This window comes from Cryptomeria japonica, chromosome 4 (assembly GCF_030272615.1).
Source record: "Cryptomeria japonica chromosome 4, Sugi_1.0, whole genome shotgun sequence".
NCBI classification, from domain to species: Eukaryota; Viridiplantae; Streptophyta; class Pinopsida; order Cupressales; family Cupressaceae; genus Cryptomeria; species Cryptomeria japonica.
This window is the reverse complement of record NC_081408.1, coordinates 756,769,496-756,796,918: the sequence shown is the minus strand read 5'-3', so window position 1 is coordinate 756,796,918 and position 27,423 is coordinate 756,769,496. Positions and strand designations below refer to the sequence as shown.

Sequence of the window (27,423 nt, the reverse complement as noted above, 5' to 3'; positions counted from 1 at the left end):
ACCAATAGGAATTGAATTGCCACATCATTTCATAACAACTTTTCATCTAGAATTTTGTTCCCTTTTCTATGTTCTTTTCTGGCATATTCAATGAATCTGGACGTAATCCCTTCGATCTTTGCAATGGGAATCTCATTCAAGTTCTTCATCCGCTCTTCCAAGTGAAGGACCTGATCAAAGGCTGCAAGAAGGGTCGTCTCCCACCCGTGCTCTAGTTCTTTTGTTCTCTCGATCAGGAACACAGTAGCATACATCTGATCTCACTGCTTTTCTGTGATCATGTTCTCTTTGCAAAAAATAACCTTGATCATGTCTTCCAATTCTTGGACATCCATATCTGTTTCGATCTCTATCCTTCTGTCAAGGATTGTACATAATACATCAAACACCTTATCTCGAATAGGATGGATAGTATCCTCCACTCAACTGCATCTACTATTGATGTCCTCGAATAGAACTTCCTTCATTTGGAGTAAAGTTGACCATTGTAGAAGATTATGGATTCCTCCATCAATTATCTTCTCTTGTGCTAAAACCTATCTAGATGTCCTTCTTACTACCTGTAATATAGGGATGACAATATCTCTAGTGTGAGTGAAGGCATCCACAGTCACTACTAGATTATGAATGATCTCAAGGACTTGGATAGCTCTGTGGACTGTCTTCATCATTCTTGCTACAAATTCCATGGCTACCTTGTAGGATTCATCAATCCATGTACGCATGAGTTGGGTTAAGTTCTTCATCTTTTCTGCCTCATTTATTGACTCGGGAGGGAGTGCCTGCAAAGGTGAAACTGCCAGATCCTATCACCTTAATGGCTGATTAAGGTGGCTAAAATAATTCCTCCAAGCGTTAACCTCCTTTTCCAACCTTTTATTCTTTTCCACTTCTTCCTTTAGCTTATCATTAACTGCTCTCATTGAATCGGTCGCTTCTTCCATGGCCTACTGGGAGGTAAGTGGACCAAGATCAAATGTCTCTAAATCATATTTTTCTGCCATAATCTTATCCTTGTACTTGTCCACTGCTGGTGTAGCTACCTATATCTTCTTGGATCCTGCATCATCTCTAATTACCTTTGACATCTTTGTAGCCTTCTTCTTTTCGATTTCTTCTTGAGAGTTTCCTAGGAGACTTTCCAAATCAAATACTTGCTCTTCATGTTCAACCACAACTACCCTCGTAAGTCTTTCTTTTAGCCAATCTGGAATGGAAGATTTTCTCTCTCTTACTTGTATTTCCTCAAGCAAAGGCCCCTCATCTCTGAAAGGAGATGTTGCTTCATCATCATTCTTTTCTTCTTGTTGCTCATTAGCACCAACTTGGAGAGGAAGAGACTGACTTGATGAGTGCTGAGGTGTTCGTCCTTTGCCTTGTTTATCATTCTGCAATGTGGATTCCATAGACTCATCAACTTCATACACTCTCTCTCTTTGATCCTCTCCTTGACTTATCTCCGTTTCATGTCTAGAAGAAATACTCGATGGACGATCAAGATTCACCTTTTGTTTCTTCTTGGATGGTTCTCTCTTCTCAGGTCCTTCCTTTCTCTTTGACACCTTGGAATGAGAAGTATTCTCACTCACACTTGCTTCTCCTTCTTCTATTCTTGCTTCTAGGCTGAATGTCATGCCTATATTTTGCTCCTTCAATTTTTGATGTTGAACGTCCACCCATCTGCGAGTGCAATTCAAAACTGGGTCCATCAATGCTCTCAGGTCTGCAACTTCTTGCTCATTCCAATCTATCTTCACTTTTTTGTCTTCCTTCTCATAGGATGATTGGAGATATCTACCACTGTCTTGTGCTTGATCGGCTACTCTATAAACTTCACATTTCCTGATAAGATTTAAGGGTAATCTAGAATGCATCTTTCTTTTCACCTCCACATCATCCTGAACATTCATCCAGAAGTCCTCTACTTGAAACACATGTTTGTACCTCTTCCCAACTGTCTCTTCCATATGACCATGAGGATCAAAATTCTCTCTCGAGGCAAAGGATGTGAATGAATACAGAGATAGTTCCTTTTCTACATCTTCGGCTGCTTGAGAATTAGGACACACTTCAATTGAATTTCCCAGTGAAATAGGTATGGGGATACCATTCCCATGCTTATGTCTTGATGCTTTAGCACAAGTCACCAACTGTCTAGTCACTTCAAGTAATATTATTCTATCCGTAGGATACCTTGGCGACATATAAGGTGGTGAAGGACATCCATGGACCCTAATGTAGGTGAATTTAGGAAATTGAATGAACCATGCACCATGTTTCTTCACGAACTCTTGTGCTTCTGGAGATAGTCATTGGTGAATCCCTCCTTGCAACGTCCTAGTGATATACATTGTGAAGGTGTCATTGACTAGCTTGTAGTAATTTTTAGGCGGATGATGCAATTGAGCATAAGAATCACATACTCTTATCTCTCTTGTCCCTCTCCCAACAACTCCTTTATGTGGTAGCCCTACATACTCAAAACTTCTGACTAAAGAATATATAACATATGAACTCATGTGGAATGCTTAGTAGGGACCAGCCTCCTCAACTGTACATCTAGGTTGTTGCTAATAATTATGGCCCCATTGAATATTCCTTTTCCTTGAACAATCACCTGTATAAAGAAGAACATCCACTTGTTGAAAAAGAAGGTTTGAGAGGCACCTATAACCCGATTGAGCATGGTTATCAAGTCTTTGAATTCCTCTTGGAAATCAATTTTGTGAGGCGTATTAGGTAGCTTATTCAAGCGAGGCCTACTCTTGAGTAACCAATTCTTATTGATGAAGTTCAAACAAGTATCAGGGTCATCTTCGTAGACAGACTTAGCTCCTTCTAAGCTCTTGTAGATTAGATCTCTCGGCTCTAGAAGATGAAAAGCTTCACTTAAAGCTTCTTCTGAAAGATAGGCGAGGACAATCCCATCTTTGGCTACGATTGTCCTTGAATGTGAATCATAGTGTCTGGCACATTCAATCATTAGCTCATGACATCTGATTGCGGGAGGGAAGCCTGCGGCCTTGGTGATGCCACTCTCAATTATCTTCTTAGCTATGGGTGAAGGCTTGCCGATGTAGGGTGCTTCTCAAAACTTCTTCACATTGAAGTTCCCTAAGTTGGTGTCGCCAATACTGCTCCATTTGGACACGATCCTTGTCTCCAAATCGTCATTCTTTTGATCTTCTTTAATGAGAGCCTGCCAGGTAGCGGATCCACTTGCCTTGGGGGTTGCCATTTGCTACCTACAAAAAGGCTTAAGTTAGGTTTAGGTATAGTACCTTAGATAGGTGACTTGAGATCTCTTAAAGAAACAATTAAATTTGAAAATGAAATGCTAAACCCTTAAAATTATGAATTTTCAAACTAGACATCACCTAGAAATCAAACTAAATTATTGAAGACCTAACCTATAGAAGATTGACATATAAATTTGAATCAGACCTTCAATACATCTTCAAAAATCAGATTGCACATACCTGGTCCTTGATTTCTAATTATCAACCTGAAAAGATGGATAAAAAATGGAGATTGCTGCTGGATTCGGCTTCCTTCCAAGTGATATTCAAAGAGTTTCAAAAGTCTCATGTCTGCACCTCAGGTTCGCCTTTGCAGATTCAATCCTTGACCAGCCTTCTTAGATCAGAAATTCGCCTTCCTGCTGCAATTCGCTCTTCCAACTCTACTCCTCAAATTCACTTAGGAAGAAGGTATGAATGAATGATTAATGCTTGCAACATTTGCTTTCCTTTATAGGGCGCCTTCATCCTTTTTCAAAGAGGCCGACCTCTTTAAATAAACAAATATAATTAAAAAAAATCATCTCTAAGGTGGCCGACCTAGCAATAAAGCTTTAAAAAAATGCAATTAGGCTGCAAAGAGTAAATTTTTTGAATTTTAAGGCTCAAACATCAATTTTAGCCCATTTGACAAGTGTTTAATCAAGGCGGATTTGCATTATTTATCCAAATGAGGTTTGATTAGCAATTTAGGGGAGGAAAAATTGTGTCTTGAATGTGACTTTGCTTGTGAATCTCTTGAAGAGGCATAGGCAAGTCTAGGAGATATTGAAGTTTCTTTAATGTTTGCCACTTTTCTCCATTTTTTTCATCATTTCACCATCTTGATCCTTAACCTCTAATGTTCTTGCCATTATGAACTTGCAATTTGCCTTCAAACAAGGTGAAAAATGTGGATTTCAAAGGACTTCACCTTGGATCCTTTGGAAGGGTCAAGAGCGATTTTTGTGATTATGTCCAAATTGCATCATTTTTTTACCCCAAATTGCTTTCCAAGGCAAGCATATACTAGATTTCTTTCCACCAAGGCCTAGGAATTTCTACCTTAGTCTCCATCATGACCAAATTAGGTGATCTTGAGAATTTCGCTCTGGACCCTTTGGAAGGGTCAGAAGCGAAATTCATGTTCTGCTTCTTTTCTTTCACTTAGCTTCATTTTTTATCCCTTGTTTCCTTTGATTGTCGCCTTTGGATCCCTTTCTTATGAAGATAACACTTGTTTGACCCCAAAAAAGGCCTGAAAGGGGAATTTCACTCAAAACCATGCCCAGGGACGGGACTGATTTAGAATTTCACTCTTTGGAAGGGTCAGGAGCGAAATCCATGTTTTAGCTCAAAATCTTCATTTTTGGTGGCCATAATCCATTCAAGGGCATGCCTAGGGGTATCTCCAAATTTATTTCACCTTGATCAAGGTTTGTCTTGACACAAAATTTGGAAGAAAGAATAGGTTTTAGGAATTTCGCTCTGGACCCTTTGGAAGGGTCAGGAGCGAAATTCTAGTTTTAGCTTAATTCCGTCACATTTGGTGATCACAAGCAACTCAAAGCCATGCTTAAGGACGTCTTCAATCTTAATTCACCTTGATCCACACTTGGCTTGACACAAAATTGAGAGAAAAAGGTAGATTTTGGGAATTTCGCTCTGGACCCTTTGGAAGGGTCAGTAGCGAAATTCTAGTTTTAGGCTTGACTCTTCACCTCTTCAACTCCGATATTCTTTGCAAGGCAAATATACACCACTCCACTTGCATCCACGCCATAGGAACCAAGGTCTTGACCTCATCTAAGGAGAAAATAGGTGTTTTCAAGAATTTCGCTCTGGACCCTTTGGAAGGGTCAGGAGCGAAATTCACATTCTAGGCTAAAATCCTTCACTCCTTCACTTTTAGTCACTCGTTAAGGCAAAAACATGTCAATCTATTTCCAAATATGCCCAAGGAACTAAAATATTGGCTTAAACAAGGAAGAAAATGAGGTTTATGGAGAATTTCGCTCTGGACCCTTTGGAAGGGTCAGGAGCGAAATTCTTGCTCTTGGACAAAATCCTCACTTTTCAATGCTTTCAATCACTTCCTAAGTCAAGAACATGTCAAAACCTTACCAACATGCCTTAGAAACTAAGATCTTGGTCTAATCAAGGAAGAAATGGGTGTCTTCTAAGAATTTCACTCTGGACCCTTTGGAAGGGTCAGGAGTGAAATTCATAAATTAGGTTGATTTCACACTTCTTTCATCCAATCCACCCTCAAACTTGATCAAATTCACCTCTCCTTATCACCATCAAGTCTATTTGCCACCTACTTAGCTCAAAATCTTCACTTTTCAATGCCTTAGGCAAAATAGAGGGTCAAATGAGGATTTCGCTTTGGACCCTTTGGAAGGGTTAGGAGCGAAATTCTCATTCTAGGTTGATTTTCACCATTTCATCGCCTCAAACCTCTTTTCAAAGGCAAATATGCATCAAAGCCTTCCCAATACGCCTTAAAAGTCAACAAATTTGGTCATATCAAAGAGCAAAATAGAGGAAAAGTGGATTTTGCTCTGGACCCTTTGGAAGGGTCAGGAGCGAAATTCTCATTTTGAGCTAATTTCTCACTTCCTTTCTCCTTCTCATGCCTTGGACATATTTTGTTAGGCTTCCTTCCATCATGATCAAGCTCAAATTGGCATTTACTTCAAGATTTTGTGAAGAAATAGGACTCTACAAGAATTTCGCTCTGGACCCTTTGGAAGGGTTACGAGCAAAATTCACCCTTAGGCTCTAATTTTATCTTCATTCTCCACATTTCTTCACTCAAACAAGTATTTTGCCTTCACTCAAGCCTGGGAACAGGTTAGCTCCTAATTTGGGTCAAGGTGGAGTGTCTTGTAAAGGAATTCGCTCTGGACCCTTTGGAAGGGTCAGGAGCGAAATTCCTATTCTTGCCATAATTCCCCTTGAAATTGACTTGACTTTGCCCTAGACTCACCCCTTGATGCATACCCTTGTCAATTCGCTCAACCACTCTTTGACTTAGCTGAAATCTTGGGTCCTTGGTGAAATTTCTCTCTGGACCCTTTGGAAGGGTCAGGAGCGAAATGCAAGTCTAGCCCAAGTTTCTTGACTTTTTCCACCCATCATGCCTTAAATTCATCTACTTGAATCTTCTCTTTGTCATTCAAGTCTATTGTTTGCTTACTAGCTCCATTCAATCGACTCTGACTCGACAAAAGACAAGACTCTGACCCAAAACCTGACCTATTATGACTCAAACCTTTTAACTATTTTATACAATCCATACATTTTCATCTCCTCAAAGGCGAGATCCCTCTAAGATTACATCAGGGTTTAAGGTAGACAACACATGACTTTCCCAAGCCCAGGTCAAATTTGGCTTTGAAAGAAACCCTAGGTGAGCTCTGCGAAGGAAACCCTAACCTACCCAGCCCAGGCGACCACTACCTCACTCAAAACATCTAGCAAGCAGAGAAAAACCTAGCTAAGAGAAAGCAAAACCAAAAAAAAAGAAGAGGTGGTCCCCATCCTGATGGGGCGATGTGTGAAATGATCACAACACATCCGAGCCTTCTAATTTTGAAGAAGCCTCAAATCAGTAAGTGTGGAAGGATGTCATGATGGAGGAGTATCAATCTATTATCAAAAATGATGTGTGGGATATTGTTCCTAGGCCCAAAGGTAAATTTGTTGTTTCCTCTAAGTGGCTGTTTAAAATTAAACATGCAGCTGATGGGAGTGTAGAAAAATATAAGGCTAGATTTGTAGCTAGAGGTTTTTCACAAAAGGAAGGCATAGACTATGAAGAGACTTTTGCACCTGTATCACGTTATACCTCTATCAGAACTATTATTGTTATTGCAGCTGTTAAAGGGTGGAAATTGCATCAGATGGATGTAAAAATAGTATTCTTGAATGGTGTAGTTGAAGAAGTTTTTATTGAGTAGCCAGATGGATTTGTGATTCATAAGAAAGAATCACATGCATGCAGATTGGAAAAGGCCTTGTATGGCCTTAAAGCAAGCTCCTCGTGCTTGGTATGAAAGAATTGATCGATATTTGTTGAGCTTGGGTTTTCTAAAAAATGTTGCAGACTCAAATATCTATTTCAAGGTAATTGATAGTAAAGCTTTAATTTTGGTTCTATATGTTGATGATTTATTTCTTACTGGAGAGGATGATCTCTTTGCTAGATGTAAGAAAGAGTTAACTTCTGAATTTGAAATAAAAGATCTTGGTTTGATGCATTATTATCTTGGTTTGGAAGTGTGGCAAAGACCAAATGAAATCATTTTGAGTCAAAGAATATATACCATTTATATTTTGAAAAGATTTGGTATCTTAGATTGCAAGTCTATGGCAACTCCCATGGAAGCAAATCTGAAAATGTTACCTGAGTTTGCAGCTAGTTCAGATTTAGTTGATCCTACATGTATAGGCAATTAATTGGATCTTTGATGTATTTAGTCAATACAAGGCTTGACATATGTTATGCTGTTAACACTCTCAGACAGTTTATGAGTGAGCCTAGACAAATTCATTTTGTTGCAGCTAAACATATATTGAGATATGTTCGTGGTACTGTGGGATATGGTCTGAAATATACTTCTTGTGGAGGTCTGAAATTCCAAGGTTTCTCTGATTCAGACTGGGCAAGATGTGTACCTAACAGGAAGAGCACTTCTGGTTGTTGTTTTAGCTTAGGTTTAGCTATGTTTTCTTGGTGCAGCATAAAGCAATCATGTGCGGCCCAAAGTACAACAAAAGTTGAATATGTTGCAGCTGCTAGAGAAGCGGTGTGGCTTCGTAAATTGCTTGCAGGATTGTTTGGACAGTCTTTGGAACCTACTGTGGTTCATTGTGATAACCAAAGATGTGTGAAGCTTTCAGTTAATCTCGTTTTTCATGATAGAACCAAGCATGTGGAAATAAAATATCATTACTTGAGAGATATGGTTCAAAGGAAAGCAGTGGAACTCAAATACATTTGCACAAAAGAGCAAATAGTAGACATTCTTACCAAGCCACTTCCTAGAGTGAAGTTTTGCTATTTTCGAGATAACCTTGGTATTGTAGAGAATGTTGTTCTTGCTAAGAGAGAATCTCGGCTTCAATGATTTTTTTTTTATATATATGTTGTTAATGAGTTCTTCGCTATGAGAGAGAAGTTCGAGGTGAAATCCCTTGTAATGCATTTTTCTCTATGATGGATAAATTTGAGGTGAAAGTCCTTGAGGCTCTTTCCACTTATGGGGGTAGCCATGGTGGATGTCATGTTGAGAGACTCCATGACAACATCACGTTGAGTGACTCCGTGATGAGAGTTTTTTCACCTATGGGAGTAGCCATGGTGAACATCATGTTGAGTGAATCCATGATGCCTATCACGTTGAGAGAATCCATGATTAAATTTTGTTGTTTTCATATTCTTTGTTTATCACATTGAGAGAATTCGTGATTAAATTTTGTTGTTTGTCATGTTGAGAGACTCCATGACTTGAATATCTGTTAATGATATCTTCTTTGTTAAGAGGGAGTGTTAAAGATAGTAACTTAAGCAGATATCATGCCTGTCGAGCTCTACATGTGTTTTTGATTTGCTTCATAAATAGTTGTAATGTGTATCGATTTCATCTTCCTCATAGCTGTCACTGACTCTAGCTGGACATACGTTTCTTTTCCTCCGTTGCAGTTCACTAGCTCATGGTGTATGTCAGTGATGATTGGCTTTCCACTTTCTGTATTCTCCTTCTTGTGGGTCTTGGTGTGTGCTATTTATACATTTGCCGAGGGTCATCTAGAGTATGATTGACATTTTGTCTTGATGATCTCTTGATTAAAAATTTCAGGAGTTGGATGCTGTGACTGTATATCTCTCTAATCTTCAGGGAAAATTATCTATGTTCAGCTGTGTTCTTTGCAGATTCTTTCTATTGACGTCTTATTCTACATTATTTTGTAAGCATTTTTTCTGACAGTCTTCTATTTGAAACATCATCAATCATTGTAAAAATGAATGTCTTCTAAGTGTGACAGATTTATACTTATTTTGAGATTTCAATAAAAAAAAATTTGGTGTGGCTGGGTTTTTCACCCTCAGGTGGATAGTTTTCCCAGGATAATTTGATGTGTTCTTGTTCTCTTAAGTTTTCTGAAGTTCTTTTATCTTTGTTTATAGTTGTTTCAGTTTTGAACACTGCCAAAGGATCGACTTCCATGGAAATAGTCATAAGATCTGCAAACAGTCTTAAACCCATGCAAAATGATGTCACCCAGCTCTAAAAAGCAGTTTGCATTTGTTCTCAGTTCATTCTGTTCATTTATCACACTTCTCTAGGCCTCTTGAATGTGTTCGGCCCAGCTAGGGCATCAATGGATACTTAGCTTTTTTGGCCAGCAGCAGGGACCCTGAGAAACCTTCCAAAACCATTCACCAAACTAAAAAGGTTCATCAATATAACCCCAAAATAACCTGCACATCAAAATACCTTAAAAATATTCTTTTTTTTCTGAAACCCTGAATTGCCAAACTCTGTAAAAGCAAAGGTGATTCCTGTGTGAATTCACTCTTACCAGCTAGGGATCATTTCTCAGATCCGAAACTAGTGATCTGATGAGGGTTTTCGTCCTCGATCAATCCTTGGGAGAACTCTGTTCAAACTTCAATCTGACAACATCATGTTATCTGTGCACTCTTGAATGATCCAAATGAGAGCCCAAATCCTCCTTTTATAGAGTTGGAGGGAAAATAGAGCAATTTTAAATTCAAAATAATTAATTTTCCCTCTAAAGGCCTTTTTGACAATTTAATATTAACTTATGACCAAGTCCCCCTTTTTCCTAGGTGTCCACTTGAGGGGACATAACAATACTTTATTAAAATATAACAGTAAAGTAAATAATATAACATTGACATTAGATTTTAGTGCATATTATAAATATTTCTGAACAAATTGCAGAAAGCACTGCCAAGACACCAGAAAGTGAAATTGATCACACCATGAGGTAACTGAAGCTGAGGGGAGATGCCGGATGCTAAAACGGGAAATTACTAAAAATAGGAATCCTCCAAGAAGTGTGGGAAATAACCCAAAAAGGCCAAAAACGCTTCAGAGAGTGTCACAACAAACCAAAACATTAACTGAGCACGACACTGCTGACGGAAGCCAAGAAAAATTGATGCTTAGCTCTGCAAGAATAGTGGAGTCCCCTAACCACCATCAATTAGCCTACAGGAACTCTAGAATAGGTTATCTGTCACACAGCTGACTAGGTCTGAGAAGGGGATATTACATAATCTCATCACATCTGCATCTTGATGATGGATCAGAGTGTGATTCTAAATGTTGCTGTGTTTTCTTCCTATTCACAGGTTTATTCAGAAGCAGTTGTTTGTGTGTTGGGGACTGTAGAAGTCTTAAATTTCTTATTTAGTTTTTGAATTTTTTGCTGGACAGCTGCTAGCTGCTTTAGATCAGATATTCCTTACAGATTTTATCAAAATCCCAATGGTTGATTGTGACAACACAATAAACACCTATATGCGGATTGCGACTAGCAAGCTTTTCCTCAGATGATTACAGATTTGACGTGGAAGCAGGAATGGGTAAGAAACTTAGATCTCAGATTTGATACTTGATATATCAACAACAAAAGGTTTCAATTCCTCCTTAATTGTTTCTTTAACTGTTAGAAGCATGGCCTTAAGACCCCATATTATCCATGCCTTGTTGAATTTACTGACTACAATAGCATTGTTGAAAATGGTGTCTTGGCCTGGTTTGACTGTGTTCAAATGGAAAAATGTTGTTAAACATGGGAATTTTTGCAACTACAAGGTTCCCAGATTGGGAAAACAGACAATATTTTCAACCCGACATAGAGAGGCTCCACCACTGGCCAAGGAAGAAGAGAAAGACCCAGCAGACCACCTAGCACAGGATTTACTCTTGTTGAAACAGGCTTTTCAAAAGATTTAGGAACAAGGAGTATTCCAACATCTTGAATTTTTTGTGGCAATCCTCATATAGAACAGCTAATATCCAGAAAAAAGAACAAGAAAACCACAAGGAGGTAAAAATACCCGCACCAAGCAGCACCGTCAGCTATTCCCAAATAAAACCACGAGAGTAAATGAGGAACTATGCTGGACCATGGAAAACTACAGGGTAATCTGTGCTTGGTAATGACCGAATTCCTGCACCTGGTATGAACACTTCTGGCCAGGCTCGAAGAGGAGACAAAAAATTGCAGAAGCTAAAGAATCCTAGAGCATGCGGGTGAACATAGAGGGAATCATAATAGCAGAGGAAAGAAATGAAATTCACAAATTGTTGAGAACACATCCTATTCAATTCCTTTAAGCTTTGGGGACACCATCATATCCTAAAAGTTTGCTTCTAGTGTGAGGGAGAGAACCAACCTTCAAGGCATTTGGAGTAATTATTATACAATTTAATCTTTAGAGAAAGCAAGGATTTTAGAATGTTATAAGGATTACCATGCCCAAATATTATAAGTTCCCATCTTGGGAGGAGGGTGGTCCTATAGATACTTGTTGTGACCTTTTCACACATCGCCCTATTGCTAACGGGGACCCCTCTTTTCCAGCTTCCTGCGTTGTTAGGTTAGGGTTTTGGCTGCTTAGTGGGCAATTTTGCGTTTCCCGTGCCCGAGTCTCGGAGTTTTGATCATGCCTAGTGCCGTCTAGGGTTTTTGAAGTGTTAGGATCAAGTTGCAAAAGTTGATATTTTAATGATCCTAAATTTTGTCTAAGTGTAGACCTATCGAGCGTGAACGTGTTTTTAAACACGCGCATCAATGATTTTAAAGTGCCAAGGTATTCACAGACCTTTTGGAGTTGTTTTCTCGCTCCTAAGGTAATATTTAAGTTGGTTTCACACTTTATTCCAATATTTTCCTAGCGTTTCGCTCATATTTTTGGAAAATTAGTCTAAGTCCAGTTAAATTTAAAGTCGTTGAGTGATTTTGAGTGGTTAAAATGTTAAAATCCTAAGGGAAATCCTTATTCCAAGGGTTAAAGGGTCAAAATCCATGCTAGAGGTGTTTTTCCCCTCACATTCCAGACTACCCAACCCATTCCCCCACTCAAAATCCATACTACACATGGGTTTCCCTTGAAATCCATACTGGCTACTAATTTCCCCCACTGTTTATCCACACCTGGGTCAAATTTCCCCTGGAAGTGCTAAAATTTGGCTAAGTGTCAGGATTTATCCAGACTGCCATCGAATTTCCCTTGGGAGTGCGGACTGGAGTGCAAGGATAATTCCATGCCTGGATCGATTTTCCACCAGGATTTTTTGTGACGACTAAGTAAGGATTTTTGTCCAAATTTTTATCCAGACAGAGGTCGATTTTCCCCTAAGCATTTTTGTAAGGATTTTTGTCCGGATTTTTATCCAGACAGGGATCGATTTTCCACTGGGAACATTATGAAGAGTTTTTTGTCCGGATTTTCATCCAGACTGAGGTCGAATTTCCACCAGGGAGGTATTTTTCCAAGTTAAGTGAGTTTTGAATGTGGATTTCTGTCCAGACACACATCGAATTTCCCCTGGGGGTGACTTTTTGCAAATTGAGTGCATTTTTGTCTGGATTTTTGTCCAAATTCGCATCGAATTTCCCCTGGGAGGGTTTTTGTGTGCATTTTGGTGAAATTGAGCATGGATTTTGTCCAAGCATGGGTCGAATTTCCCTTATGGGGCAAATTTTGACACTTAAGTGATTTTTGAAGGGATTTTTCAATCCCAACCTATAGCGATTTTCCCCTGGAGCTTTATTTTGGATTTAATTTGCAATATTTTAAATAAATAAACCCCATTTTAATTGCTTTTAAATAATTATTAATGATTATTTAAAATTTAAAACAAAATTAAATAACTTGCAATAATTATTAAATGTTTGAACCTTCTAGAAGCAAGTTAGGGTTTCACCAAGCAAATATTTATACAAGTGTTTTATCCCACATTGCTTGTGTGGTGAAAGTGAAAGATGAAAGCAAGTATATGAGAGGAACTTCAGAATTATTTTATTATTATTTCTGTTAGGTGTCTCCATGAAAGCGATTTTTCTCCAAGTTGGGCGAATTTTTAGCAAGGCGTTTTTGTGAAGTGTGGGATTGAGGATTTATTTTCCTCCATTTTTTCCAGCTTGCTGATCTATTCCGACCAGTTTCAGATTTTCAATTTTGCTAAGTTTGGCGATTTTTTTCCAAATTTGGCATTTTTTAGTGAAAGTTGGCAATTTCATGTTTGGAGACTTGGGCGATTTTTCCTCCACCATTTTTGCTTGTTGTTCAGACCTTCATTGCTACAGATTGCTGCCATTAACAACATTTTTCAGAATTCTGAAAATTTCGATTTTTTGCTAAGGAAGGCAAAGTTTTGTGTTTGGGGTATTCAACCCCAACTTGGGCGATTTTTCCAGATTATTGCCATCCTTCATTATTGTAGATCTAAGCTACCATTGGCATCAATTTTCAGAATTCCATTTTGGTGCTAGACTAGGGAAAATTTCGATTTTGCTTGGAAGGTGATTTGGTGCCATATTTTGATGATTTTCATGCATGTTTGTTGGCTGCCATCATTTCCAGCTTGCTGATTCGCTTCAGATCTGAGGTTTGCTTCAGATTTTGACTTCCATTAATGGCTGCCATTAATTTTCAGACTTAAGTTTTTATTGCCCAGCCAATTCCAACTTAAACATTTAGCATTCGGAGGTGTTTTATGGAGTTTTCTGTGCACTTTTTAGACCATTTTATCGCTGTTGCAGGTCTGAAACTCCATTGTTAGGCGGTTGTCCTCAGAAATTTTCATTTCTAGCCACCTAACCAATTTTGGCGAATTTGCTTGGGGCTGTTTCCTTAGCAATTTTTCATCATTTTCAGGGATTTAAACCACTTTGCAAGGTGCTGGTAAGTCTGAAGTATCCGATTTTCAGATTTGTCCTCAGAAAACTAATTTTTACCAGCCATACTTACATTCCAAAAAATGATTGTTTTCATCAATAAAACTGATTTTTATTGATTTTGTGCACATTTTGAAGACTACAACATGTTTTAAAGGTTTGATTTTCAGGTTGTCTTTAGAATTTTTGACCTCCATTGTTGACTGCAGAAGGTGTCTTCAGACATTCATGGTGTGAAAACACAACCTTTCACACCTTTCCTTAGTCATCATCAATCCGTTATACTCCTTTGCATTTTTGCTTGCATATTTTCTAAGCATAAGGAGGTATTCAACGAATTTTATGGAAGGCTTCCATGCCTTAGTGTTGTTACACTTTGAACGTAATTGCTAAAACTTACCAAGTGTATGGATTATTTTCCTCACTCCATGCTCTAAATTAGCTAAATCTTTAGAAAGTCAGGAATTTTATTACGAATATTTTCCTAAGTCTAACTTCGAGCTTCGTACAGGTGCGATGTCAAAGTCAGGATACAAGGAAAGGATGGACCTATTGAAGACACTGGAGATTGGATTTTATCCAGAGTTTAAGATTTCATCCAGATGGAAGGAGATCACTGATACAAACATGCATTCCCTAGACTTCGACCAGATGCAGCGTCGGATGTTCGGAGTCAGAGAGCAAGTTCCTTCTCCAGCATATGTGAATATTATGAAGAGTGGCATTTTTCATGCCGCTGGATTTCCACAGTCCATACAGTGCAGTGAGTTGATCCTGGAGTGTGCACGATGTTACGATCCGCTCACAAGAATGATCAAGAGTCCCAAGGGTGTTGTCATCGCCTACCTTGCTGAGGATGCCATTGCTGAGGTGTTCGGAATTCCACGCGGAACAGACATGAAGAATGTGACCAAGGAGGATTATGCAGACAGATACACGAAGAAGATGGGTGTATGCAAGAATTTAATTAACAAAGAGTGGATGATTGAGCCTAGGTCTCATCATTCAAAGGCTCCCAAGACACTTATGTGCATAGATTTTAAGGAGGAATATAGTGATTTGATATTCTTGCTCAACAGAGTGATGGGGATGTCACAGGGAGCAATATTTCATGGATGGATGTTCTACTTCATTCAGGATTGTCTTAGAGGAACACTAGTGAATTGGTCCAAGATCATAAGTGACAACCTGGATTTCCAGCTAAGGAATGTAGAGCGGTCCAAGTCATTCGCCATGATTTCTTACCTGGTGTACCTGCTTGCACGATTCGTTTCATACAGAGGATTAATATGCAAAGGTGAAGTCGGGAATGGGCAAGGACAGTACAAGAGTTATGAATGCTACCCCCAGCTGAGTATGCACAGAATTGAAGACTACAAAAGAGTGAATGATGCATTCACTATGTACATCACACGGATGCTGCAAGGCGGAATCCACAGAAGATTGTCCAAGGAGGCAACAGAGCTGATAGAAAAATATGGATCGTGGCATATACAGTACCCCACTTTCACATACCTCAGGATTCATGGGTTTCAATCTGAACCCTACAGACTTCCTAGGTATCCGACTGACAGAATGATATTGTTGGAAGTGGTGAGACAGCTTCTAGAGTTCGACGTTATCCAGAGGGAGAAGCACGGGACAGGAATGACATTCCCTATTTCAGTTGGGAAGACGTCAGAGGTTTGCCAATCCGCCATAGCTGCCAGCACTGCAGGTGAGGAGCTCGCATTCTACCGATTTGCTACATACAAGAAGAGAGAAAGATTTGATCCAGACAAAAAGGTCGGAAGGATCAGAGGAGAGAAGTTCACTCATAAGATTGACATAGAAGATTATTGGGCTAACCTGATGGATGAACAAGCAGTGAAGAGAAGGATGTGGTCCAGAATGTCAGTGGATTTCATGAGGAAGTGTGGACTTTTCCTCATCCCTGATCAGGTATTAGATGATAGAGATCATACACACCCACATTATGAGAATGAAATGAAGAAGGCAATCCTATTGCCAAATTGGTCAGAGTCAGAAGAGACTGACCTGAATGCATTGCTGAGAGAGGTTTTGAATTTCTCCTGCACATGGGTGGATATACAGATGAACGGATTAGTTGACATGGGTGTTCCCTTCACTTATGAAAGGATGAAGCCGGAAGAGTCTACTTCCGAGGATGATCAAAGGACTGTCAGTGATGTCAGGATTCATGCAGACGAGGAGAGTCAGCTCCCAAGAGAAGGAAGAACATGCCTGGAGAAGTCAAAGCCAGAGGGAAGAAGATTGAGGATGTGAAGAAGAAACAAAAGACTATCATTCCGCCTATCATTCCTTCACCCCCTCCTAGTGTCTCATCAATCGAAGTGATTGAAGTAACATAACAGAATAAGGAGACTCAGCAGTGTTCCAACATAGTGATACTACCAGAGAATACTCAGGAATTTCATGCCACAGCGACATCTACACCTCTTGAGGAGAATGATGACCAGTCGGGATCTCCTACTATCCTTTTGGAAGTCAGTTTGGGAAATGATGTATATGATTGGACCAGGAATAATCCTGATGATAATGATGAAGTTATCTCGGCATTGAAAGGACTTGATCACGAAATATGTCTAGATGATGGTATGGAGATGGCCGCTATTCCTGAATGGTTGAAGAAGAGTATGGAGAAAAGTAAACAAATGATAGAGGTGCAACCTATTGATGATATTGATGACTACTTAGCTAGGAGTGCTAAGAAGAAGGAGCCCAAGAGAGCAGAGATTTTATCGCACATAGCTAGAGATGAGACAGGAATGCGGATTGCGCAGATTGTTGTTCCTATTGCAGGTGTGACAACAGACACTGCTACTCCTATGGATTTCCAGATCACTTCAGTTGTCCTTGGTCGTACATCCTCAGAGCAGGAATTCCAGGAGATTGGTGACAACCTCCAGGTAATCAAGGCAAGATTAGGCACAGCGATTGCAGAGAATGAAAGGTACAGAGAAGAAAATATTAGACTCAAAGAGTATATTGCAGGGACAAGGCATGAGAATCCCACCCTTATTTCCCCTATTGTAGTTGACCATGGAATACATTCACACTGCAAGGTAGCGAGAGGTACACACTCGGAGGTGGAAAAGTGGATTGAAAGCACAAGAAAGCAGGCAGATGATTTCCTTACTCAATTTGTTTAGGCATATGATAAGACAACATCGCTTGTATTTAGAATCCAGTATTTGGAGGGAGTTTGGGAAGAATTCCGGCCTATCCAAGACAAGACTATTCCACGCCTCTTGGCATTGAAGAAGGTTCCTAATTCCACCTTAGTCAGCGAGAACATTGTGCACAGTGGAGACAGATACGATTTCCATGGTTGATATTGTGCATTAGCCTTGAAGAAATCAGCTTATGAGAACGCCCAATCGAGTTGTATGGAGATGGAAGGATTAATTCAGGACATTCAAATGAAGATCCTTGCCTCGATTGAGGAATTATTGGGTGTTGATGTTAGTGATGCTAGTGGTTTACACTTAGCCGAATTAAGAGACAAGATGAAATTTATGTATTTTTGTCAGTTGGACTCTTTGAAGAAGAGTCAGATTGATGACTTGGTCTCTTTGTTGATTCATGTTCATAATTCGCAGAAGCTCATGCCAGAATGGGAGAACACTTTGAATGCTTGCTCGGATTCATTGGATGTGATTGATTTACAGCAGGATACCTTGCCTAGCATTTCCATGGAGGAGTTAGATTCAGTATTGGCTAGATTCTTGGAGTATGCTAGGGGAGAGAGAGATGCAGGAAGGAATCTTCTAGAAGATTCCCTATATGATGACTAGGTATCTTTTCATTGGGCCATATGTTGGTGGCGCCATTTTTGATGTAACCCTAATTAGGGCAATTCTAGGGTTTTGTTGGCATGATCTCGGCCGTTGATCTTAGATCAATCTAGGCGATCCATTTTTGTAAGAGACTCTATATGCCCCTTTGTCTCTCATTTGTAAGAGAGAGATTTTGTAGAATTGTTGGTATATGCTACAGCTATTTGAATCCTAATCATTGTTCAATTGTTGGTGATTTTGCTCTTCAAGTGTTGTATTTGCATTCATGGTTCTCAATTCCTCCAAGTTAGATTAGAATTTAGATTAGAATTTATTTTCATGTATGTTAGATTGAGTGGAAGATTTGTTGAGTATATTTGTGTGGAATCCTTAGTCCATACCACTAGCCTCTTGCCGCTGGTAAGTGCGCCTTGTGTGGTCAATTGGAATTTGAGTAAGCATAACTTCAACTATCATGTGTCCATTGACAAACATCAACTTGGATGGTGTCTACGTTTGATGGTGATAGCCTGAAAATCTTTAAATATACCTTAGATGATTGCACTAAGCTTGTGTCAATACCTGATTGTGAGACCTTGCCTGGTTTGATTCCACTAAATCCATTCATCATTTCCTACATTCCTAGGTTTAGAATAGATTTCCTGAACCCTATTCTTTTTTCCCCTTTTTTAGTAAGAAGTAAATCCAGAGCCATATTGATAAATCTTAAGTTGTTAGCACACCTATTCCGCATCATTCATGATAATCCAAACATTTGCGTAAGCCCCCAAGTGAAACACAACAATTCACATCAACCACTGAACTTACCCACTCGTCAAGACCTGACATGTAGAAACCTTGGAATCATTTTAGTTGATCTCATTCTTAGCATCTAAGGTGATTTTGTTCAAGAGAGGGTAAATTACTTTTGTAATTTATTCTATATTGTTATGTGCATAAAAAACACATCAACAATACTTAAACCTCTAAGACTGTGAACAAACTCCTTTATGAACAAGCTCCTATTAATCTGCCATCACTCTTCATTGTCAATTTCATTGAGGCCTACTTGAAGCTTATTATCCCAAGTAATCAAAATTCCCTCCATCGCTCTTCAACATAAGGCAAGGAGGTGTTTCTTGCAAGAAAATTTGCCACACTATATCTTTCTCGTGGATTATATTTGACTTTAAATTCTTCAGAGGATAGCAGTTTGTGTATGTTTGAGACAAATTTAATTGTCCAAAATATGCAAGTCAATTTCCACTATGATTATGGTTAAATCTAGCCAAGGCTAGCTCATGCTATAATGAAGGTGCTTTGACATAATAATTTTTTAACACACCAAGACACCAACCAAACTAAAAACTATATTGCCCTTATGATGTGACAAATAATGCCAGCCCCATAGGATAAGGGTGTCTGCTAGACACACCATCAATGTTGTGATTTGCATGAATTTGTCAAATAATTGCCACAATTTACAGCTTAATTTAACTAAATCCTTAAGGCAATTTGTGTATGATGGTCCTACACGCCCTTTTAGCTATTTGAATGATTTGAATCCCAGGATATATCTATGGGCCAACATTACATTGTGAATTGTGAGAATCTAGATTTGTTATATGTGGAGAAGTAATTATAGACCATGAAAATAAATTAAAAAAAAATTTTGTCAGTGTATGTTGTAATGTTAACCCTTTTGACGTTAGATAGTGACGTAACAACTTGAGGTTTGGTTGTTGGTGGCTGTGTTAACCAACAATTGTGAGTCTTGTCATTCAAATAGAAAGTTTTATGTTAATCCCTATACTAAGGAATTTGAATGGAGTCTACCTATATATGAGCTTTGATCATTTCTATACTCTTTGTTGTTCAACTTCAAATACTTTGGTTACTACTGCAATTGATTTTCTTTGGTAGTGTAGAGTTTTAAGCAAACACTCTAGCATCATTGCCTTTGTCAATGTTCGTTTAGTTGGAATTGGTTCAAAAGGTTATGCTGTTCAACAATAGGGTTGTATTTGTGGGACCTATTATATGTGATCATGCCAAGGAAGAATCAGAAAGAAACCAAGTGTCACTAGATTCTATTTGGAACAACTTGGCAATCAGAGAAAAAATTGATTGACCAATTGATCACATGACCAAACTTCTTGCCAAGCACTTCATTGTATTGCAAGTCCTTCATTGTGAATGTGACCATGAATTACAGCAACAACAAATCCTACAACATTATGTGGAAAGGTGTTGTGAAGAGGAAGAAAGATCCAAAAAACAATGTTGTGATAAATGCCATTATTCTTGAACAAAGGTGGGAAAAGGAGATAGCACAATGAAGAAGTAGACCAAATGATTCAATGGTCTATTGATTATTGGAATAACAATGGCGAAAAATAAGGGGTTGTGTCCTCTAGAGAATTGAGGACACAAGTATGGGACATGAATGATATCCAAAGTTGAAGTGCGAGTAGAAGTTGGAGTTGCAGCCAAAGTTGAAACCTAGGGTGGGTTCAAGAAGTACCGAAACATTATACACCACATACAAGGCTTGAGTGGGTGGAGAGTACAGGTTTGATAGATGATAATTATGAAGGTTCAAGTACTGGAATATCCCCAGCAGTGTATTGACTAAAATACAAGGGATATTTGCTAGCAGCTTTCTTTCCAATCTGCGTGTTATGCTGATGTGGTTGTCTCAATTTTCAGACTAATTGGGGAGATGTTAACCATAAATATTCTTAAACGAATGACTAACAAACAACTTCCAATGATGGCATAATTCCCTAGAATGAAAGTGCAACTAGTGCTCAAAACTAATTACACCAATTTGGAAACAAAATCACACTTTAACAGCTGACTGTAATTTCGTCAAACAGTTGTCATAAAACCAATAAACAATGAGCAAGTGGTAGGCAAACTTATTTCTCCTTATTTATGAATCAAATGAGATTTTTACAATGATCCAATCAATGCTCAATCACTTAGCATTTAATCAATGTTTTCTCAGATAGTCTGAAAATACTTGACAGCCATGGACATACACTTCTAACTGAGAAATAAAAGGAGATAATGATGCCAATAGAACCTGATATGAATCGCCTAACCTTACAGTTGAAGAAGCAAGCAATACCATGTTGGTTGGAGCCTCCACCATGCCAAAACAACCTGTCTCCCAAAATCGCACCTGCTGCTGGTCTGCAGATGATCAGCAATTAATTGGCAGCAAATTGTTGTCTTCTCAATCACCCAAACTTCATCGACATCCTCCCTAAAATATAGCGCCCACATCCAATGGTTGCTTTGATGTTTGAATCAAGCAATATAAGCAAAATCGTGGGTATAATGGTCTTATATGACTTTTACTTAAGACTTAATTTTGCCACCGATTCCTACTTGTTTCTCCTCCTATATGCAACAAAGTGAATCGCCTATTAGCCACAGTGCTATTGCTGCTGTCTAAGGAGTGATATGATGCCTTAATGAAGAGATGTGAACCAAATCGTGGGTTTGAGATGACTGTTACAGCTTGACTGCAGATTTCCCTTTGATCACTGAATCCTTCTTAACTCTCCCTGCAATTGCTCCTAATAGTATCTCCCTTCACTCCTAATGCCAATACTGTCCTCCAATGTTTGTTATGATGCTTCAAGGATGAAATAGGAGCAAAATTGTGGGAACAAGAGGCTGGTTCGATTTTGGTCCAGATCTGAAATGACACCTGCAATCACCACCAAATCCCTTCCAAATGCTTCTACCAAAGTCGTCTTTCTTTTCCCAATATGCAGATGTAAGAGTAGGTAAAAGGAGTCAAATCGTGGCCCTCCTCCAAACTGCTTAAGTCTGAAAATTACTGAGATTAGCTTCAAGAATGAAATAGGTATAAACAGCTCCTTAACAATGAGGACCTATGACCTCCAAAGGTTTCTAAATCTTCCTCAAGTCCGAACCCAACAAGTTGGCCTTTGGCCACCAATGAAGCACAATCGAGATGACTGAAGTATCACCTCCTCAATGAAACCCCTCGAGAGATCTTCCACTCCCTCAGTTATGCAATCTATGGGAGTTTTCTTTCCCAAAGACCAAAGTCTGCAGACACCTCTCGGTTCTACAAAATCCAATCAAAATCAGATCCAAATCAAAGCTGATGAGAAGCTGAGCTAGATCCCTTTTTATACTTTTTAGTCCATCATCCAGAAGCTTCCAGAAATAATATTAATTTCACTTAAGTGACTATATTAAATTAATTAAATTTAAAGTCATCTTAATTTTTAATTTATTGGATAACTTTATAAACAAGAGTTGTGATACAACTTGAGTCCTTGCCATTTGCTAAAAATTGGAGATTTGCAGCAATGCTGGAGCAAAGGACCAACTTCTATATAGGCAAAGGTTAGAGAATAAGTTTGTTGTTCAGGCTCAATTGAACGATTAATGCAGCATTGGAAGTGGACATTTCTCATCTTTGCTTAGCTCTAATCCATGTGCAACGAGAAAACAAACTATAATGGCCTAACAGTTCTACTCACGTGAAGCCTCAAATGAAATAACAATTGATAACTTAGAAAACATTTTATATATCTAGGTGAACTTAGAAAAATATTTTATGTATCTACGTGATGCTCACAAGAGGTGAAGCATTGGGCCTTCCTAGAAGGTCACCCATTCCAATACTACTCAAACTCAAGTACACTTAACCACAAAGTTTCCTCCAAGTTTAAACCCACTTAACTTCCAACCCCATTTGCAAAGCCTTATAATTTTTATTCTAATTTACAAAAATAAATCTTAATTAAATTAATAAACATATTCTAATTAATTACTAATATAATTTAAAAAAATTAAAATTAAAATTATAACTTAATCTATAGAAATAACATTTTAGTAATACAATATAATAACCTTTACCCTAAATCTAAAAAATATGACTTAATTATAATTATTTTAAGGTTATCTTATTTTAATTGTATCTATATAATATTAATTATAATTTATCATTAAATTTATTGTAAATATAATATTAAACTTAATCTTAGATTTAATTTTTAAATTTGATATTATTTTAAACTTTTTATAAAATTTATTTAATTAAAAATAATTATAAAAATAAAAAACTAACTTATTTTATATAATATTTTTATAAATGTTTAATTAATTTTAATACTAATCATATAAATATAATTTTTAAACATAAAATAAAAAATTTAAAATTTAAACTTAAATTCTAATATAAAAAATAATAAAAAACTTAACAAATCAAAAATAATTTATTTGACCCCAATAAATATAAAACTTATTATAATATAAAAGGTAAACCAAAAAAAATTAAAAATAAAATAACGAATGCGAATACTTATTTGGGGATAATATTATCTGCATGTGTAAATCCCCGTTAAATCCGTTTTCAACATTAGTAAACATTTTAATTGTTCACCTCTCCTCATTTCTGATTGGACACAATAATTTTTCTTAAATTTTGAAACAGAAAAACAATAAAAGTGCTGGCAAAAATGTGCTCAGCCAATAGAAAAAAACCAATAAAACTAGCAAAAATATTATTTAAATAAAAAGCTTCACAAACTATAGGATAATGCTTTATTTCCTTGACTGGCACTGTTCCCGGTGAATGAATTAATTACTTTTGAGCAATGTGAAAACATTAGTCTCTGCCCATACAGGCAGGGACTAATAATTAACTTAATTTTATTAATTAAAATAATTAATTAAGCTATCAATGAAAAATAATATTTATTTGGACAACTTAACTAATTAAATTAATTAATCAATTCCTCTCCAAAAAAGGGGACATTACAAGTACTGTAGAGTTACAAGTTCCAGGAGATGATTTGGGAGTGTTATCTAAAATTGCCATGTGAATATGTTTTGGGTCTTCAAAGATGCATCCACTGTTCTGCAGCAAACTGGAAAAAAAAAAAAGTAACATAAACGACATGTAAATTGATTGTCGCTAGGAAAAAAAAGCAGAATTTGGAATGTTCTTTACAAACAGAATGTAGCTGAATTTGCAGTTTTATTAAATGGCGGCTTAAGTTTTCTGTGTTATATTTTATCTGTCTGCAATTCATCTTTTCTATCCTTTCTAACTGCTGATAATCTTGTGCAGGAAATTCAGAAGCGTGGCTTGAAAGTTGCAGTTGCAGGGATACCTAAAACTATTGACAATGATATTGCAGTAAATTCTGATTTCCTTTTTTTTCCTTGGGGAATCAAACAAGACAATGAGGCTACCTCTTGTTTAATTCCTCAATTAGCAATCCCAAATTTGATTGGCATTAAACTTTATAATTGGTGGCTATATCTTAGAATTACAATAATTTTGGTAATTTAAGCATCCTACGAGCATCAGTAAATTAGTATTTTTGATGTTTATTTCAGGTCATTGACAGATCCTTTGGTTTTGATACGGCTGTAGAGGAAGCCCAACGTGCTATAAATGCAGCACATGTAGAAGCAGAGAGTGTTGAGAATGGTATAGGTCTTGTGAAGCTCATGGGTCGCTATAGTGGTAAGGGTGGAAGATCTGAGCATTTTTCTTCTGGAGTATCACTGAATCTTTGCATTGATTCCTTTATTGAAGATTCATTCCGGGTTATGTTTGCAAAGGCGAACCATTTTTGTAAAATGACTTTGATATCAATATAATTCTCTCTTTTACTAAAAAAAATATTAAAAGATTATTTGTTTTTCCTTATATTAGAGAATATTTATCTACTAGATTTACAATTTTATCTCATTGGACAACTTTTGTCTCCTAATTGTTAAGAAAATCAGCATGTTCCAACCTTATATATCATTTATTTTTGAACAGGGTACATTGCCATGTATGCCACACTTGCCAGCAGGGATGTGGTAAGGCCCTTGTTTCCATTGAGAGTTTCATTACATTTGTAATGTTATATTCAACAATCAGGCATTTTTTTTTCGAGTAAGAATAGAAGTAACTAAATTGATCATGCTTTCCTGCAGCATTGTTATGCAGATATTTGGACTCTTTGAGTTTAAATCTTTACATCCCCATCATTGTACATTCAAATGCATAAGATTTCATTGCCAATGTCATTTGGAAAGTTTTCTATTTTATAGATATAAGAAACATATAATAAATACTATAATATTATGCCTTAAGAATTCAGAATGCATAGAATTCTGCAGAAACAGAATCTCACTGATGACACAAGTAACAATACTATGAACTGCAAGTTTGTACATCTAAATTTACAGTTAGTTTGGAAGCTGTTACAAGCTTTTCTCCAGATTACCAGTGATTGTATCTGACTGATAATCTAATTAGGATAACCAAATTTTTGTCCTGTGCAGGATTGTTGTCTAATTCCCGAATCACCATTTTATCTTGAAGGAAAAGGTGGCCTTTATGAATTCATTGAAACACGCCTGAGAGAAAATGGACATATGGTTATAGTTGTTGCTGAAGGTGCTGGGCAGGAACTTGTTGCTGAAAGTATGCAAAATATGGATTCCCGCGATGCATCAGGAAACCGCTTGCTCCTTGATGTTGGGTTATGGCTTTCTCAAAAACTAAAGGTAATATGGTTTGAACTTATATATGTCCAACAATGTTATAAAGTACCCAATTTAACCTTCAGCATTTATTTATTCTAACAAAATTTCCTTCAAACCTTGTAGGATCATTTTGTGGAGTGCAAGGAAGTATTAAACTTGAAATACATCGGTATGCCTTTGTATTATATTTTAAATGCATAGAAAACACACACTATGCTTTTAAGTTTTAAAAAATGCATCAAAATATCTTCAAGGTCACTGAATTTAATTTGGTTTATAGGCTTCTAAATTAATGATTTCTACTGATTCATAAGTTGAAGCTCTGGCTGGAAGTTAAAACACAGGCTCAAAGGCATTTTAAAAAAAGAAGCTAATTGAATTTCAGTTTTCTTTGAACTGATTCATCCCCTGCAGATCCAACATACATGATTCGTGCCATCCCAAGCAATGCCTCAGACAATGTCTACTGCTCGCTTCTCGCTCAAAGTGCACTTCATGGGGCCATGGCAGGATATACAGGCTGCACTGTTGGGCCAGTTAATGGGCGACATGCTTATATACCAATCTCTGTAAGCATTTTTTCTTTCTATATGCTCTTCCATCTATGATTTTGATCCTATTACACAAGTTTAGGGAAGATAGTTCTTTCATTTGGTAATTAGCTTGGAAGTACCAGGATTTTGTAGAAGATGAGAATTTAAAGCAAATTGTCTGTTCAGGTTTTCTTAGACTGTGCTCCTAAAGTTTTAAAGAACTCATTTTTTATTTTAGGTTGTCTTATTTACAATGTAAAAATTTATTAGATTCTTCTATAAAACTGCATGGATTTGATAGTATCCAGCATTTCTGATCTCTCTACTGGATCCTGCTGGGAATTAGTTCTCACATCTGGGTGTGTGTTAATAAACCACATTATTGTTTGTATGTAAATAATATGTGGACTGTCTAATAAATCATAACTAATAAATAATAAATAAAATCAATATGTTAATATTAATTTATTAAATTGATTTTAGCAACTAATAAAGTTAGTTGTCAGCTGGTTTGGGTAGCTGGTAAGTTGAAAGGCTTTATAAAGCCAGTGAAAATGTAATAATTTGCATGTAGAAGATTATTGATTGATTGATGTGATTGAGCCTTTGGTTCTTATTCATATATAATACGGTATTTGAGTAGGTTTCCTGTAAAACCTCCTTGTTTGCCATCCATTCGATTGTGCTTGTTGAAATAGCACAAACAATGGCTATGCAGTGTGCAAAAACTATTGATTTGTCCATCAACTATTCTTGCATTTGTCAACAATTTTGTAGTGTAGACTGTGTGCAAACTTTCTGACATTTATCATCTATAAGCATTCTCTTCTCTTGGTACAGCTTTTTGCTCTTTCTGTTGTCTGTATTCCATTTTGTTCATATCAAAAAATTTAAAAAGTTGAAAAAAAATGTGACATTTCTTTTCCTATAAAGCTTTGATCCTAGTGTTTGTTGCATTGAATGCAATCAAATTTGTTGCTAAAAATATGCATTTTCTTCTGAGGATTGGTGCCAAAAGAAGTTGAATGCTACTAGCATGCTATCAAAGGACAATAAATGTTGCCATTTTGAAATGCTGCCAAATGTGTTTTATTTGTAGATAATAATCTAAGTTACTAGTTCTCATACAAGGATGGCTATGGGTTCGAGGTTCAGGTTTGTCACTGACATTTTTTTTTCCTTGGGTATGGGTGCAAGTTCTTATATATATTTAAAATTATAAAAATTATAAAAACAATAATACTCTTAATTGCAAATAAACAAAATATTTAAATGCCTCATAATTTGCAAAAAAAGGAAAAAACTCATAGATTCACAAAATGA

The 27,423-nt window shown here is 37.2% G+C and overlaps 1 protein-coding gene across 1 annotated transcript in view; it reads left to right on the top strand.

The window, feature by feature from the left end:
* Nucleotides 1-27,423, top strand: part of LOC131037877 (ATP-dependent 6-phosphofructokinase 6) — a 124,116-nt gene that overhangs the window by 68,960 nt on the left and 27,733 nt on the right. The window contains exons 8-13 of the mRNA XM_057970114.2: nucleotides 24,150-24,218; nucleotides 24,422-24,551; nucleotides 24,855-24,895; nucleotides 25,364-25,588; nucleotides 25,691-25,736; nucleotides 25,982-26,136. Coding sequence (XP_057826097.1) covers nucleotides 24,150-24,218; nucleotides 24,422-24,551; nucleotides 24,855-24,895; nucleotides 25,364-25,588; nucleotides 25,691-25,736; nucleotides 25,982-26,136 — 666 coding nt within the window. The remainder of the gene's footprint in view (nucleotides 1-24,149; nucleotides 24,219-24,421; nucleotides 24,552-24,854; nucleotides 24,896-25,363; nucleotides 25,589-25,690; nucleotides 25,737-25,981; nucleotides 26,137-27,423) is intronic.